The 15,435-nt window shown below is 39.6% G+C and overlaps 1 protein-coding gene across 1 annotated transcript in view; it reads left to right on the top strand.

Annotated features, from left to right (window-relative positions):
• Positions 1-12,249, top strand: part of PPP1R36 (protein phosphatase 1 regulatory subunit 36) — a 30,432-nt gene extending 18,183 nt beyond the window's left edge. The window contains exons 8-11 of the mRNA XM_089906272.1: positions 10,503-10,545; positions 10,867-11,045; positions 11,128-11,319; positions 11,901-12,249. Coding sequence (XP_089762398.1) covers positions 10,503-10,545; positions 10,867-11,045; positions 11,128-11,319; positions 11,901-12,084 — 598 coding nt within the window. The 3' untranslated portion in view covers positions 12,085-12,249. The remainder of the gene's footprint in view (positions 1-10,502; positions 10,546-10,866; positions 11,046-11,127; positions 11,320-11,900) is intronic.
• Positions 12,250-15,435: the final 3,186 nt, after the last annotated feature.

Consider the following 15,435-nt stretch of genomic DNA (forward strand, 5'->3'; position numbering starts at 1 on the left):
CCAGTGTTGAAGCGGGTATTGGGTGTGTCCCCTCCCCTCCTGCTGCTTGTTTTGCAGCAACAGTTGTGGGTATAAGTGCGTAAGGTGGGAGTTGTAAGATGACCCTGTTTGTGGGAAGGCAATTTTTACCTTAGGATAACAGTTCATACACTACTGTAATTAAAATTTTAAAGTGTCTTATCACAGGAAAATTCGGGGTCACAGGAGAGAAAACTCCAATCCTTAACCCAAAATCTCCTTCTCTTAAGTAGTAGTTTCACAACAGGCTCAAGATCCATGCCATGGTCATGGCCAGACCTTTTACATTTTTTAAAAACTTTATTGGAAAAGAACCCAATACATGATTTCTCTCTCTCCACATTCCCCCACATTTTCAAAATACAAATATTTGTATTGTACATACTTTTTTGTGTTCCACATTTTTTCTGTGTACCTTCTATTATTCTGCTTATATAATCTCACCTACCACTTTGAATAACAACTGTAGTCATTCTGTTGTATAATATACCAGTTTGCTTAACAATTCCTCTTGTGTACATCTGTGTGGTTTCAGTTTTTCTGCTTTCTAATGTTTTTGCATTGAATATCTTTATATAAATAACTTTGTTCATTTGGGCTGTTTACTTACGGCTTATTACCCAGAATGTACTTATCTGGAAGGCATGAACAATTTTATAGCTCTTGTTACATATTGCCAGCTTGTCCTTTAAAAAGGTTAAAACATTCTTTATCACCATAAGCAATAAGCATACTTGTTTTTATTAGTTTAATATTTTTGATAGCTTAAAGGTATATAAAAATCTTAAGGATATTTTATTTGACTGAATATTTTTCATGACTATAGAGTTTGTGTTCTTTTTTTGCGTAAAATAATTTATTGCCTGTTCCTCCTCTAGTTTTAACCATCTATCAAGTGGAAACTGGGAATTTGTATAATTTATATTTCATATAGCAAGGATTGGTTACTTGTTTTTTCTAGTTTGTTGCTTTCATTTTGATATTTACGTTTTTACACATTATGAAAATGTTTTAAGTTTTTATTTATTTGAACATTTCCACCTTGTTTCTGATGCTATTCAGTAGTCATACAAGTTCTTGCATTCCTGGGTTCATTCTGTTCATTTCCAGGCTAAACTCCTCGCCTTTCTTCCTTAGTTTTTAAAAATAGAATTAAAAAAAAAAAGCTTTGATCCATTTGAAATTTGCTATATCTGATCAGATGAGCTATGAATCTAAGATATTTTTTCTTTACTAATAGCCAACTTTCCTGTAATATTTATTAGTGATTTTTTCCACTGTAACATTTCTTGTTTATTAGATGTTGAATTTTTCTAATATTTTAACCCATTTTAGGGAATTCCTATTGAATTTTTTTGATTAGTTTTTCTCTTTTAAACATCAGAACTATACAGCTTGTATTTTGCTTTGCTTTATTCAACAAACATTATTGCTCTGTGGTAATTGTGGTGCTAAGTGCCAGGGTACAAGGAAAATGGTCTCTCCTTTCAAGGAGCATACAGTCTATTGGAGGAGTCATCAGGTAAGGAGACTAGTGACTGGTGCAATAGAGGTATAGACAGAGATTGGGCACCCAAAGCAGGAAAGGCGAAGAGCAGTGGACCTCAGGGAGTGCAGGCAGTGAGCTGGGCTGGAAAGGAGGTGATTTAGCTGAAAACAAGTACTCACTCCTATTACCTCCAGAAACCTTGTATTTGGTGATCTTGCCTATTTGAGATCAATTTCACTATTAATCAAGTTCTAAGCAATGTCTACCAAGAACCTTTTATTGTTTATTGTATTAAGACCTATACTTTAGCTTAGGAAATAGTGTCATCTTTGCTATCTTGAATCCTCTCAAAGAGCTGTAAGTTGTATTCTCTATTTATTCATATTGTTCTTTATTTTGTCCATTAAAGTTTTACATAGTAATTGTTAAAGAAATTTCTGTGGTCCTAAATTAGATTAGCACTTATGTATTCACGTAATCAATGTTTTAAATACCAATGTGAAGTTTTGGTTTATTTATTTGTTTTTAATTGTATAAGTACTTCATGAACATATCCTAAGGGTAAAAAATTTAAATAGTTATGTATATAGTTTATAGTTAGTTAGTATTGTAGAGTTAAAAGTTAAAGTCTCCTACTTCCTCCACCATCCTTCAATATCAATCTCTCCCCAGAAGTAAGTACTGTTACTTCTGGCTCAATGTATGTCCTCTTGGTTTTCTATCCAATTATACGTATGCACTTACATTGTTGTTAAATACATCGGATAATGCTATGTTGTCATTCTGAAATGTGCTTTTTTCACTTGTAAATCTTGGATATTTTTGAAGATTAGTACACATAGATCTACCATATTCTTTTTTAAAAATGGAATAGTTCTTAAACCATGGACATTACGGACTTATTATCATTAACTGATTATTTCCCTGTTGATGCATGTTTGGTAATATATTTTTGATGACAAAAATATATAAGAATGCATTTGGTTTTACCAGTTTATGTCATAACCTATGACACATATGTTAAACACATTTCCTGCCTATGTACAATTTTAATTTATCTCCTAGGATTTTCTAGGTATATAATCATATCATCTGTAAAAGGTAGTTTTTAATTTCATTTTTTCCTAGAGTCATATTTAAAATTTTTAATTAGCTATAGTAGTAGCATTTCCTGTATCTAATACCATTAAAGAAGTGACTGAAGTCAGCCTTATTTTTTTTCTGTTTTAAAAGAGAATAAGCTAGCACATGCTATTTACTTATTGTTTGACCCTTAGTTTAAGTGATGAATTATTTATCATGTCGAGAAAATAACTCCTTGTTTCCCTATATGTTCAACAATAGTTTTGTTCTTTCTTTTTATAAAATTAATGCATAGTCGTGTACAATAATTAATCAGTACATAAGAAGGAAAGGGTAAATCTGTTGTCAACATTTCATTTATTACCCTTTCAAACACCTCTATATGCACACCCAGACACACAATTTTACGTAAATAAATAGGATTTATTATTCTATAACATTACACCTGTAAAACGTACCCAGTAACATACTTACCTAATAGACCAGTTGTGAAAATTAAGTGATATAATACATACAAAACACTTAGGCCCATCCTTGGCACATACTATGTGTTCAGTAAAGTTAGCTATTATTATTCCTTTTTTGTTGTTATTACTGTTATTGCTATTAATCTGTGGGATTCGGTAGTAAATATAACTCTACAACATCACCTTCAATGGCTTCCTGGTATTCCAAATATATTTAACTTATTGATGAACAGTTGGAATATTTCCTTTCTAAATATTAGGAATAACACTGCAATGAGCTTTCTTATACCTATATTTGATGTACTTGTCTAGTTTGTCCTAAAGATACATTTTTTACAGTAGAATTCCTGGGTCAAAGAGAATGCATATTTAAATATGATGTATATGTTTAAATTTTGAAAGTCCTGTTCAAGAATAGATGTTACTATGGACAAGAAAATAAATGGAAAAACAGATAATTTGTTAGAGTAAAGGGACTAGGGGCGATTTAAAAAGTGCCTTGCATTATGGAGGACTTCCCTGGTGGCACAGTGGTTAAGAATCCACCTGCCAATACAGGGGATACGGGTTCGATCCCTGGTCCAGGAAGATCCCACATGCCACGCAGCGGCTAAGCCCGTGCAGCACAACTATTGAGCCTGCACTCTAGAGCCCACGAGCCAGAACTACTGAGCCCATGTGCCACAACTACTGAAGCCCGTGCGCCTAGAGCCTGTGCTCTGCAACAAGAGAAGCCACTGCAATGAGAAGCCTGGGCACCGCAACAAAGAGTAGCCCCCACTCGCTGAAACTAGAGAAAGCCCATGCGCAGCAACAAAGACCCAACACAGCCAAAAAAAAAAAAAAAAAAAAAAAAGTGCCTTGCATTATCAAACAAGTTGTTGGATCTTTTGAGACCTAGACTATAATATTTACTGTTTTCCTGTTTTCTCTTAAGGTTGTATGATTTGTCCTCACTGCTTTGTTATAGTTTGGAATCTAAAACACTTAATGAAATTCTATATTATCCTTTGCTGTTCTCACCTGGTTTTTCCAATTTATTTTACTTTATTTTTTATCATTACCATTAACCTTTACTAGACATTTTACTCTATCCGCATTTTAATGTCTTTCATGTGAGTGTGGATTTCTACCCTTTCATGTAGTGAACTTTATAACAATTCCATGTGGTTAAATTTTTTCTTTTTTCAGTTTTTCTGAGTCTTGAAACCTTTTCCTTCCACCTACAAAGAGAAACATCAGGTGGAACAGAGACTGTATTGGTTTAATAACTTCATTGTTTAGTTGGAATAGGTTCTCTCCAGGCTTCTCCAGGGTCTAAGGGGCAAGCATATGTTCTCTCCACTCTTCTTGGCTATTTATAAGGACATACATTGGTCTATAAAGTTTAAAAACAAAAATGCATGTGAGATTTCTCTCAAATAGGGACTTGATGTTTATTAATGTTTATATCAATGTATTTTCAGTTCAGGCTCATTGTCTTTGTTTTTTGGTTATATTTTGGCATTGTTGGCCATTTCTCTTCTCTTGCACCTGTCTTGTCCACAGTGGTAACTATACTCAGACTGCTTCCCATGTCTACCATCTCTGTGATTCACTTTGTGTGGTTTACCATGATTTGGGAATGCCCTCTTAATACATCTCCAGCAACATTCATTCTTTATTCTACTACATCATTTCTGCTCTTGAGAGTTTTCACTGCTATGTTCAGTTCTTTTATGGAGTTGACAGGTTTAGTGCTGTCTTCCAGTGCAGCAGCCATGAAAACGTGCCACTCAGATCTGCTACAGTGCAGGGTGTAATTGACCAGCGGCCCCTGCTGCCGCACTCTGAATCCACCACCAGGTTTGTGCTGAGGCCACTCTTCCCATGGACTGTCTCCAGCCAATGTCTGAGGGCAGCGGGGACACTAAAGCAGGCTCATTCCTGCCAGACATGGGACTCCTCGGGTGGGTGACTGGCTTGAAGGCTTCCCTTTGGCCTGGTCAGAACTTTCTTGTGAGGTGTAGTAGTAGAAGGAATAGAGAGAGATTTAAAATTGGGGATTGAGAGTTAAGCATCAAAAAACATTCCTGTGGCCCAAATACAGAAGGCCTTTCCGGGTCCCTAGAGCTGTTGGTAGAGATTCAGCTTGCCACAGACTCCCTTATTTAGGAAGAAGTGGTGTTTTCTCTTCTTGACAGAACTTTTAAGAAAGGTATTATAGTAAAATAATAGCTTTATAAATTTTCCTATTTAATCACTTGTAAAAATCACCTTTTCTCAACATTAATTTCTTCTCTCTTTAAAGCGTCACTTCTAATTAAGAAAACTAGAATTTAAGTTTTGTATCAGTCAGCTCAGGCTACCATAACAAATTGTCACAGATTGGATGGCTTAAATGATAGAAATTGGAAGTCTGAGGCCAGGATGCCAGATTTTTGTCAGGTTCTGGTGAGGGTCCTCTTCCTGGCTTGCAGATAGCTGCCTTCTTACTGTGTCCCCCATGGTGGAGAGAGAGAACCCTAGTCTCGCTTCCTCTTCTTAAAAGGACAAAAATCCCATTATGGGGCCCCACCTTCATGACCTCATCTAAACCCAATTATCTCCCAAAGGCCCTGCCTCTAAGTACCACCACATTGGGGGGTTTAAGGGCTTCAACATATGCATTAGGGTGGTAGGGGGAGACACAACCATTCAGTCCATAACAAGGTTAAAAAAACACCTACTCTAAAAAAACTTTAAAAATTTATTGCCCGTATTGTTCAATTTTTAAAAGAACATAGGCATTGCAAACTAATTTGGGGATGATAAACAAACTGTAAATGTATCATAATTAGAGATTTTTTAAAAATAAATTTATTTATTTTTGGCCGTGTTGGGTCTTCGTTGCTGAGCGCGGGCTTTCTCTAGTTGTGGTGAGCGGGGGCTACTCTTCGTTGTGGTGCACAGGGCTTCTCACTGCTGTGGCTTCTCGTTGTGGAGCACGGGATCTAGGCACGCGGGCTTCAGTAGTTGCAGCACGCAGGCTCAGTAGTTGTGGCTCATGGACTCTAGAGCTCAGGCTCAGTAGTTGTGGTGCACGGGCTCAGTTGCTTCGCGGCATGTGGGATCTTCCCAGACCAGGGCTCGAACCCGTGTCCCCTGCATTGGTAGGCGGATTCTCAACCACTGTGCCACCAGGGAAGCCCCATAATTAGAGATTTTATCATATCTTTTAGTTTCCTAGATATAGAACCTCCACTTAAGTTGTACTTTTAACAGTACCTTTTTATTACAATATATTTTTTATACAAACTTTTAAAGGAACTCATGTTTGCAAGTGATTGCCTCAGTTTAGTACTAGCTCATTTCCAGGAGCTGTTGGTCTTTTTGCCATTGTAGGCAATGTCACCTACTTTCCTCCTGCTTGTTGGATAGCAGTTTGGAGAAGAATCAGCTTGGAGCTCACCAGCCACCATTCACATAACAAATTTTATACAGGCCAAATTGCTGAACAAAGGATATTGAGGAAAACAGATTATAGCATGTCCTTACCAGTAAAAGTTGTTAACTGGCGGTGGGTGTTGATTGTGTCCTTGAATGAAGTTTACATTGCTCTTTTGGCTGTTTTTATCTAGGAGAAGATAAGGACAGTGTTTGGCCGGTTGTGAGTGATCACCTGATTTTAACATATCATTATTTAACTTCTTCCCAATGTGAACAAGCTGATATTCGCATGAGTGCATTTTCATGTGTGTTTTCTGATTTTTCTCTCTAATGTATGCATACTTAATATTGGACTAGAACACCTTATCCCTGGAGATAAATTAACGATTTCAGTAGAACCAGCAATTTGGGGGCTGTTAATTTAGTGCTTTCATGTTTCTTGAGAAGTAGGAGGACATGCCTTTCTATTCTAAATGCATCTGTGAAATCCTGATATTACAAAAGCTTTGGCAAAATTTTGATGAACATGTTCAGTAAAAGCTCTCTGTGTTTTCCATGGTAGATAAGAAAACCTCCTCATGGCACAAGCCATAGAATTAGATCTGATCTTTGGTTATGGCCAATTCTGGCTCCAACCCCACCTCTACCTAGGAGGTATACCCTCCTCCTCTGCGGTCAGTGCAGCTGTCACCTGACCGGTGACCAAAGAGGCTAGCTGTGGGGACGAGGATGGGGAGAAAGGCGTTTCTTTGAAGCTCAGGTGTTTAAATCATCCTTAAGCCCTCCCCCTGCCACCTCCAGTCACTTGCACCAAGGCCTCTTTTCCCTCCCCCAAACACATTCCTTTGAAATTTCTCTTCCCTTGTACAGAGCAGGCCTTGACCATCATTTAAACCTGACCTCACCTAAGGCAGCAGGGGGCAAGTGGGAGCACAGTTTTTTTCTCTCTCCAGCCCAGAACCCCATGGGTCTGGCCCTAGGCTTTGCACCCCTTCAGGAATGACTAAAAATATAAGCTCTCCTCATTTTAGTTTAGAGTTAAGAGTCTAATATAGCAAGAAGGAATAAGAAAGCACATAACAGGCCACTGAATCTCTGGGTTTACCAACAGCTTGGCTTTCCCCTCTTTCCTTTGGATTCCGCCTTCACGGGTAAATGTACAGCGTCTTTGTTGACCAGCACGGCAGCCAGTTGCCACGTGTGGCTACTGAGCACTTGGAAGTGGCTGGTCCACGTTGAAATGTGCTGTAAGTATAAAATATACGCTATACAAAAAGTTTAAAAATGAATAAAATATTAATAATTTAAAATATTGATTACATATTGAAATGATAATATTTGGGGGGTTGGGGTACAATATATTATTAAAATTAATATCACCTGTTTCTTTTTACTGTGGCTCCTAGAAAGTTTTAAGTTACATTTGTGGCTTGCATTATATTTCTATTGGATTGTGCTGTTATCAACCCTGTTTCAATTTGTAGAGGATTTGGAGGGCCTAAGTTTGTTATTTATACTCAGTACATTTCTAAATTTGTAACCAATTTATAATTATAATGTACTTATTAAAATTATAGAATATATAGTTATTTTATATGTATAAAATTAAAATATAAAAATAATTTTTTAAAAAAGGAAAATGACTCAGTATTCACCAGCAAGAGATGAACTGGAAGATTTAAATGTGCTCATTCCCAAATGTACTCTGTCTCCATTTCCTGAACTCATTTCAGTTTTACATGCAGAGCTAAATCAGAATGGTCAAAAGAAATTAAAAAAAAAAAAAGAATGGTCAGAAGAAACCCACTACATTCTGTTCTTAATTTCTGAACTGTGAGCTGTATCAGTTTGCTCTGGACTTTAAGAGAGAAAGAAGTCCCAGTTTTGTGACAACTTGAGGGAAAGGAGAGAAGGTTCATGGTACCTTCTCTTCTAATGTTTGAAAAAAGAAAAATGAAAGAAAAGGAGAGAAAGTGTGTGTTTCCTGGTCAATCACTCTGTCATTTCAAAACCTTGCTGAGATGGTGCTGGTTTGGGTTGTGCCAGCATAAATACTGCTCTAAACCTTCTCTCAAGGACACAGGCCAACTCAGTATTCCAAAACCAGAGTCTGGTTGGTTTCCACTTGACAGGTGTGCATGGTCTCTGGTTTCAGCTGGCAGAGGCAGTGGAAGGGCGGGAATCCACAGAAGCACTCTTGCTGGGTAAAGGCTTTAGGTGACACAGAAGGAGGCTTGTCCTAAAAAGTTTCTGCTGGGCTCTGTTGTTTAATGGTTTCATCTCTAAAATATTTTAAAGAAAAAGCTTATTTTCCTAGCAGTCTGAGTTACAAGGACAAATGTGGAGACCTGACAGGCCTGATTTTTAGTTCAGACTCTGTCCCTAATTAAATATATGTCTTTGGACTTCAATCTCAACATCAGTCTCCCCACCTGTAAAGTGGGAATAACCATGCAATCTTATGAGAATTAAGTGTGATCATAAATGTAAAGGGCTTAGCATAGTATTTGGCACACAGTCCATATTTAGTAAATGTTCACTGTAATTCCTGTTGCCTTAATTCTTTGTTGGAAGACTTGCACGTGAGGAAATGAAGCATCAGCCAGAGGGGAGGGACCCACCCCAGTAAAAGCTGAACCACCTCTTCAGTGGTTCCTCCAAATGGAGGGCTAGTTTGGGCCCATACAGACCATGAAGTCTCTGTGAAAAAGCTGGAGGTCCTGAGGAGTTTGGGTCAACTTCCGCAGACCATGGGAGTCGGGACAGTTCTGGAGAACCTGATACCGGGGCCAATCCTAGGAGTCAGTTACTCCAAGGAAACCCAAAGCAAAAGCAGAAGCAGACCCAGGATCAACCTTGGTGTGCCCTGGGTCTGGCCTTGGCCCCCAAGACGGATCAAGTGAGTGCAGGTGCATAGCCCCGTCATTCAACTCTCAAGTCCTCCCCTGGCCATGCCTGCTTTCCCAAGGCTGGCAATCAGAATTAGAATGGTCTGTGTTCTGAATGGAGAGGGAGGCCAAGTTTATTAAGTGTGCCCGTGCCAGTACCCTTAACACTGAATTTGTGTTGCAAGGACTCTTGGGTGTTTGCCTACCTTTAAGAGACAAGGCTCGGTCTACATACTTCATTCAGAAGGAAGAGCGCACTCTTCTTCCCAGCCAGTTGATTGTATGGCACAGATAGACCTGTGTCTGTTTTGTTTCTGATTCTTTCTGTACCCAATAGCCATAACCATTGTTTAAGATTTTTTTTCTTTTCCTTTATTTTAGACTTAGCCTCTAGTTCTTTACTTCCATACCTACTAACACCTTGTGTTACCTCTTCACCACCTTTCCACTCTCCTCACGTCCCTAACACTTACATTACTAGAAACATTTGGAAGAATACAGCAAGGGCTGGCTTGTTTATCCTGAATTTATATTGATTAGGTTTTTTATGAACCCCACTTTAGTGGGGTTTTTTAGTTTTTTTAATAGTTGATTTACAATGTTGTGTTAATTTCTGCTGTATAGCAAATTGATTCAGTTATACATATATATACATTCTTTTTCATGTTCTTCTCCATTATGGTTTATCACAGGATATGTTGATTAACTTTTGACCAAACACTAGAGGTTTTGATCTGGGTAACCTAAGAAGTTGAAGAAAAAGACATTGGCACTCATTATCAATGCCTTTTTTTTTTTCCCCCCCGGTACGCGGGCCTCTCACTGTTGTGGCCTCTCCCGTTGTGGAGCACAGGCTCTGGACGCGCAGGCTCAGTGGCCATGGCTCATGGGCCCAGCCGCTCCGCGGCATGTGGGATCTTCCCAGACCGGGGCACGAACCCGTGTCCCCTGCATCGGCAGGCGGACTCTCAACCACTGCGCCACCAGGGAAGCCCTATCAATGCCTTTTGATAGCATTTATGTGACTAAATAGGTACGGGACCACAGGTAACGATCTGCAAAAGGCCTTTTGAAGATAAGGGGTTGCCTAGATCACTGAAATATTGAACTTCCCTTTCCAACCTATAGTTGTGATTTGTTATATTTCAGGGGGAAAATATCAGATACACAAAAAGACTGGAAATTCTTTGAGGTGAGTCACTTACGTTTAGGGGCTCTGCTCTTTGATATGAAACATGAAGTACAGCAACAAGCGATAGACATTTGTCAGGCACCTGTTTTTCATGAATATCCTTTCTACAAAGGATACTAATAAGCTGTGTGCCACTCCTTAAATCTTTGGTCTGATTTTCCTTCTGCAAAGGTGAGTACATGTATAATTTTCCGCAGCCCTTCAGGCATGTGGAGAGAGCAGGGCACCTGGGTTTGTGTCTACTTAGTAGTGTTCTAGAGACAGGTGGGAGCTTTTCATGTCGTAACTGTGGGTTCCGATTCTCGTCTGTTTCTGTCGTAGTCCTGTTATACTTTCTGTACGTATGTAGCCTGGATTGTCTTCCGACGTCAACACTTCACAGAGATTGAGGAAGAAATAGGGAGGCTCTTTCGTTCCGACATGTTCAACATTCCTCGAAGGAAGCGCGAGGATGAAGAGTCAGGAGGGGAAAAGAAACGCATGACTTTTGTACAATTCAGGTATGACCTTTTGACTCTCCTAAGCTCAAGGACATTTCTAGAAAACAAGATGATGTGACCTAAATGTCACCCCCACCCCCAGGAGAATGATGGCAAAGCGCCCAGCGATGAAAAAAGCCATTAACATGCGCTCTCCAGTCATGTCTACTCTGCTGCCCTCTCTCAGAGAAAAAGCTCAGAATATCTCTGAGAAAAAGTACCGTCAAGTAGGCATGAAATTCCCAGTCCGGATGCAAGAGCACAAGGAAAATCTGGACTCTGTGCACATGCCAACGTAAGTGGCCCAAGGAGAGAGGAAGGAGAGAAGGCTGAGTGTTGCTTCCTAGGTGGGATCCAGGAGGGGCAAGGGCTCAGACATGGTGCCTCTGCCAGAAAGCTGAACAAAGCTGGAAGCATCATCTTCCTACCATCCCCTGCTCCTCTCAACATGTTTTCTTTCCAGATCAGCTCTTGGTATACCCACCTAGACTAGAAAAAACTACAAAGTTATGCTAGACTTCAAATAGTTCTAATTTGGTGAAGTGAGTAGCAGACTTTATAAGACTGAGGTTTTCAATATTAGAAGAGTCATCTTTGGAAAATAAGGGAAGGACCAGTACAAAATCTTGCTATGGGTCGAGTTTTTGAACCCATATTTAAGAAATAGATGTGTGTGTGTGTGTGTGTGTGTGTGTGTGTATCAGTCTTAGCTTTATACACATGCACAAGTCAGCCATATACTGGGTTGGCCAAAAACTTTGTTTGGGTTTTTCCATAAGATGTTACAGAAAAACCCAGACAAACTTTTTGGCCAACCCAATACCTTAGTCTTTGGCCTCAGCAAATATTCAGCTATACCAATAATTCTTTCCACAGAGTTGGCATCCTGGGGGAGCCGCGATGTCAGTTCAACCCCCATACCCTTATCCCCCTCGATACAGAGGAAAGCATGAAGTCTGGGAGACAGTCTTCCATGATAGAAAGAAATAACATGAGGATTCAGGATACACTGGACTTAGTCATGAGAACGCTGTCCTCTCAAACAACATTCCCTAAATAATCTGTACATTCCATTTCTGTAATTCCTGTATTTGAAGTAAACTACTTTGACTTAATCACTTTATACAGGACTAGTGTTTATTATTAAACTTTAAAATTTGTTCAAATTATTTTGTTATAAGTTCAACAATAGACTAAAGAATTCTAGAAAGCTTTTGAAAAGCTCCTTTTCCTATATTTAATAGTTTGCTTTGTTATTTATTTACTTCCTTGGCTTTTACATGACCATTTAGAGTAATGTATTAGGACATTTAGTCAGTGTTCTAGTGGACTAGTGAAGAAACATTCTGTTTATTCATTTATAAGTTCCTTTTTGTTTCATGAGAGAGTGTTATTGGTACATTTGAAAACAAAATTTCATAAAAAGGCAAATTAAATATTTTTAACATTAAATCTCTTTCTGGGGCTTCCTTGGTGGCGCAGTGGTTGAGAGTCTGCCTGCCGATGCAGGGGACACGGGTTCATGCCCCGGTCCGGGAGGATCCCACATGCCACGGGGCGGCTGGGCCCGTGAGCCATGGCCACTGAGACTGCGCGTCCGGAGCCTGGGCTCCGCAACGGGAGAGGCCACAACAGTGAGAGGCCCGCGTATCGAAAAAAAAACAAAAAACAAAAAAAAACACAACTCTTTCTATGGCTATATTATTATTGGCATTGGGATATAAAGTACATCTGACTCATTTAAAAGCCTTTTAGCATATATGTTTCATTCATTGTTTTCATTTATTCATTTAACAACACATATGTTTCAAGCCCCTGCTCCATTCAAAGCCTTGTGCTGGAAAATGTAAGGAAAAAAGGTCATCAAGACAGAGACCATATCCTCTGGTCTGAGTAGTAGAGAGGATCAGTAAAACACATGCCTGCTAATGATACAACCATTGAATGTGTTAGAGGCCATTAAAGAGGTAAATCCAAGTGCCCTTTGAGACAGATCAGTAGAGCCCTCACTTCTGGGGGAATTGGGAGCATTGAGATTTGAATCTGGTGTTGCAGGGACTGGGTGGCACTAAAGGGGGACCGCCAGGCAGAGGAAGACCATGTGCGAAGGCACAGAGATGAAAAGGTGTGCCCTGTGACTGAGGAAGGCAAGAGCCATGGGTGTGCGAGGGGGAAGGTGTGTGAGGGGGAGCAGAAGAAAAGCGGGCTGCAAAGGTCAGCCGAGCCTCCACATGCCCCACCAGGGAGTGAGCTGGATATTATTTGGTAGGCAGTGGAGCTTAGGGCCCGCTGATGAAACCCTTTCATTGGCTGCTGATTATATAGTATCATCATTTAAAAAGTCCTATAGGAGTTTCGCCAACTAAAATAACTGGTCTGAATTTACCTTTCTGTGGCCACAGGTTTATCCCCAAACTTCAAAAATCCTCCTTTCTGCATTTAGCTAAAAATTCATTTAACGGAAAAAACTGGATGCTTTTTTCCAGATTTAATATCAAGAGCAGAGGAACAGCAGCTCCAGCCTGTCGATCATGTGGGACAGCTTCTGTTCAACAGGCACTCTGCCTCCACTCTCATCCTTTATGTTCCAGGTCAGTTCCTGTTATTCCTGTTAAAACTGCAAAGTTTTTAAAAATCAAAATCCTGAGGGGGGGAAAAAAGAAAAAGAAAAGGAAAAAAAAAAGAGGGGGAGAGGAAAAAAAAAGGGGCGGGGAGAAAAAAATCCTGGACTATGAACGAACCCTTCTTGGACTTTTTATTTACATAGAGCATTTGGTTACACACTGTCATAACAAATTTTTATCTAGAACATGTTGACATGGTTTGATTTTGGGGTTTTTTTTTTTGATATTTAAAAAAATAAACCCTGGGAACTGTGGGACTTTTATAACTGTCTTTACTAGGGCACCGGGCTTTTTTTTCCTGCCTCCTTTCTGACCTATGAGGCTTCAGTGTACTTCATTTATTAATTCCTTCAACTGTTGATTCATTTTTTCATTCTACAATTGCTATATCTCCACTCTGTGTTAGGCACCCTGTTTGGTCCTGGGAGTTCAGTATGGAAAAAATATAGCCAGCTCTGACTTGGAACTGACAGTCTTGGGGAAGACAGATAGGAAATGAATACTCAGATAATGAACTAATTGCAATGATGATGAATATTGCAAAAGAGAGGCCTCATCTGCTTCCAGTATGACTCAGGTGGTTATTGGTAGGGCTGAGCTCCTCACAGGCTGTTGGACTGAGGCCTCGGCTCCTCGTAAGCTATTGGCCCAAGGCCTTTCTTAGTTCGTTGCCACATGAGTCTCTCCAAAAGGAGCTTGCAACATGTCAGTTGGCTTCATTAGCGAGAACAAGTGAGAGAGGAGGAGAGAATGTGCAGGCAAGACAGAAGTTAGTCACTTACAACCTAATGTTGGAAGTGATATTCCATCACTTTTGCTCTACTTTATTCACTAGCAGCAAGTCACAAGGTCTAGCCCACTCACACGGGAGGGGGACCACCAAGGCCATGGACACCAGGAGGTAAGGATCACTGCGGGTCATCTGAAAAGTCAGCCCGCCACACTGGCAGAAGAAACATATGAAAGTCTTGAGGCTGGAAGCAAAGCTCCTTCAAGTTGCTGAGATAAGGCTTTTGAGGCCGTAGAGAGGAAGGGTAGAAGGATGAGATGTGGCTGGAGAATAAGCAAGAGCCCTATCATGGAGGGTTCTATAAGTCTATTATGGATACACTTAAGATCAAGGTGGGTTGTTCCAGTGTGATTGTGCAGTTTTTGTCTTGCACAAAGCCACCAGCAAAGGAAGTGGATGGGGAATGAGATCCAAATGCATATCTTCACCTCATTCTGGAACTTTCCAGGTGGAGTCCCTTTTTGTAATTCACAAAGCAGCAGTCTTGAATGGGTACCCTTTAATGGTTTTTAAGCAGGCGCATTGTTAAAGCTTACCAAGAGGGTTTTTTTTAATTCAAAATATTCAAGTAAGAGAACAAAAAGACAAGCTACAGGCTGGGGGAAAATATTTGCAAGGCATGTATCCGATAGAGGACTTGTATGCAAAATATACAAAGAACTCTTAAAAACAACAAGAAAACAAACACTCCAGTCAAAAAATGGGCAAAAGGTATGAACAGACACCTCATCAAAAAAAAATATATACTCAGGACAAACAAGCATATGAAGAGATGCTCTATGTTATTTATCATTAGGGAATGGAAGTTAAAAAAGCAATGAGATACCACTACACACTTATTAGAATGGCTAAACTGACAATACCAAACGCTGATGAGGATTCAGAACAACAGGAGCTCTTATTCATTGCAGAGTCAAAATGATGCAGCCACTTTAGAAGACAGTTTGAAATTTCTTACTTTAATTTTCTTACAGTTAATATGAAAATGTAATAGTCG

The sequence above is a fragment of the Delphinapterus leucas genome, chromosome 2, assembly GCF_059928025.1.
Source record: "Delphinapterus leucas isolate spDelLeu-1000000601 "Yukka" chromosome 2, BTC_Dleu_Yukka2, whole genome shotgun sequence".
NCBI classification, from domain to species: Eukaryota; Metazoa; Chordata; class Mammalia; order Artiodactyla; family Monodontidae; genus Delphinapterus; species Delphinapterus leucas.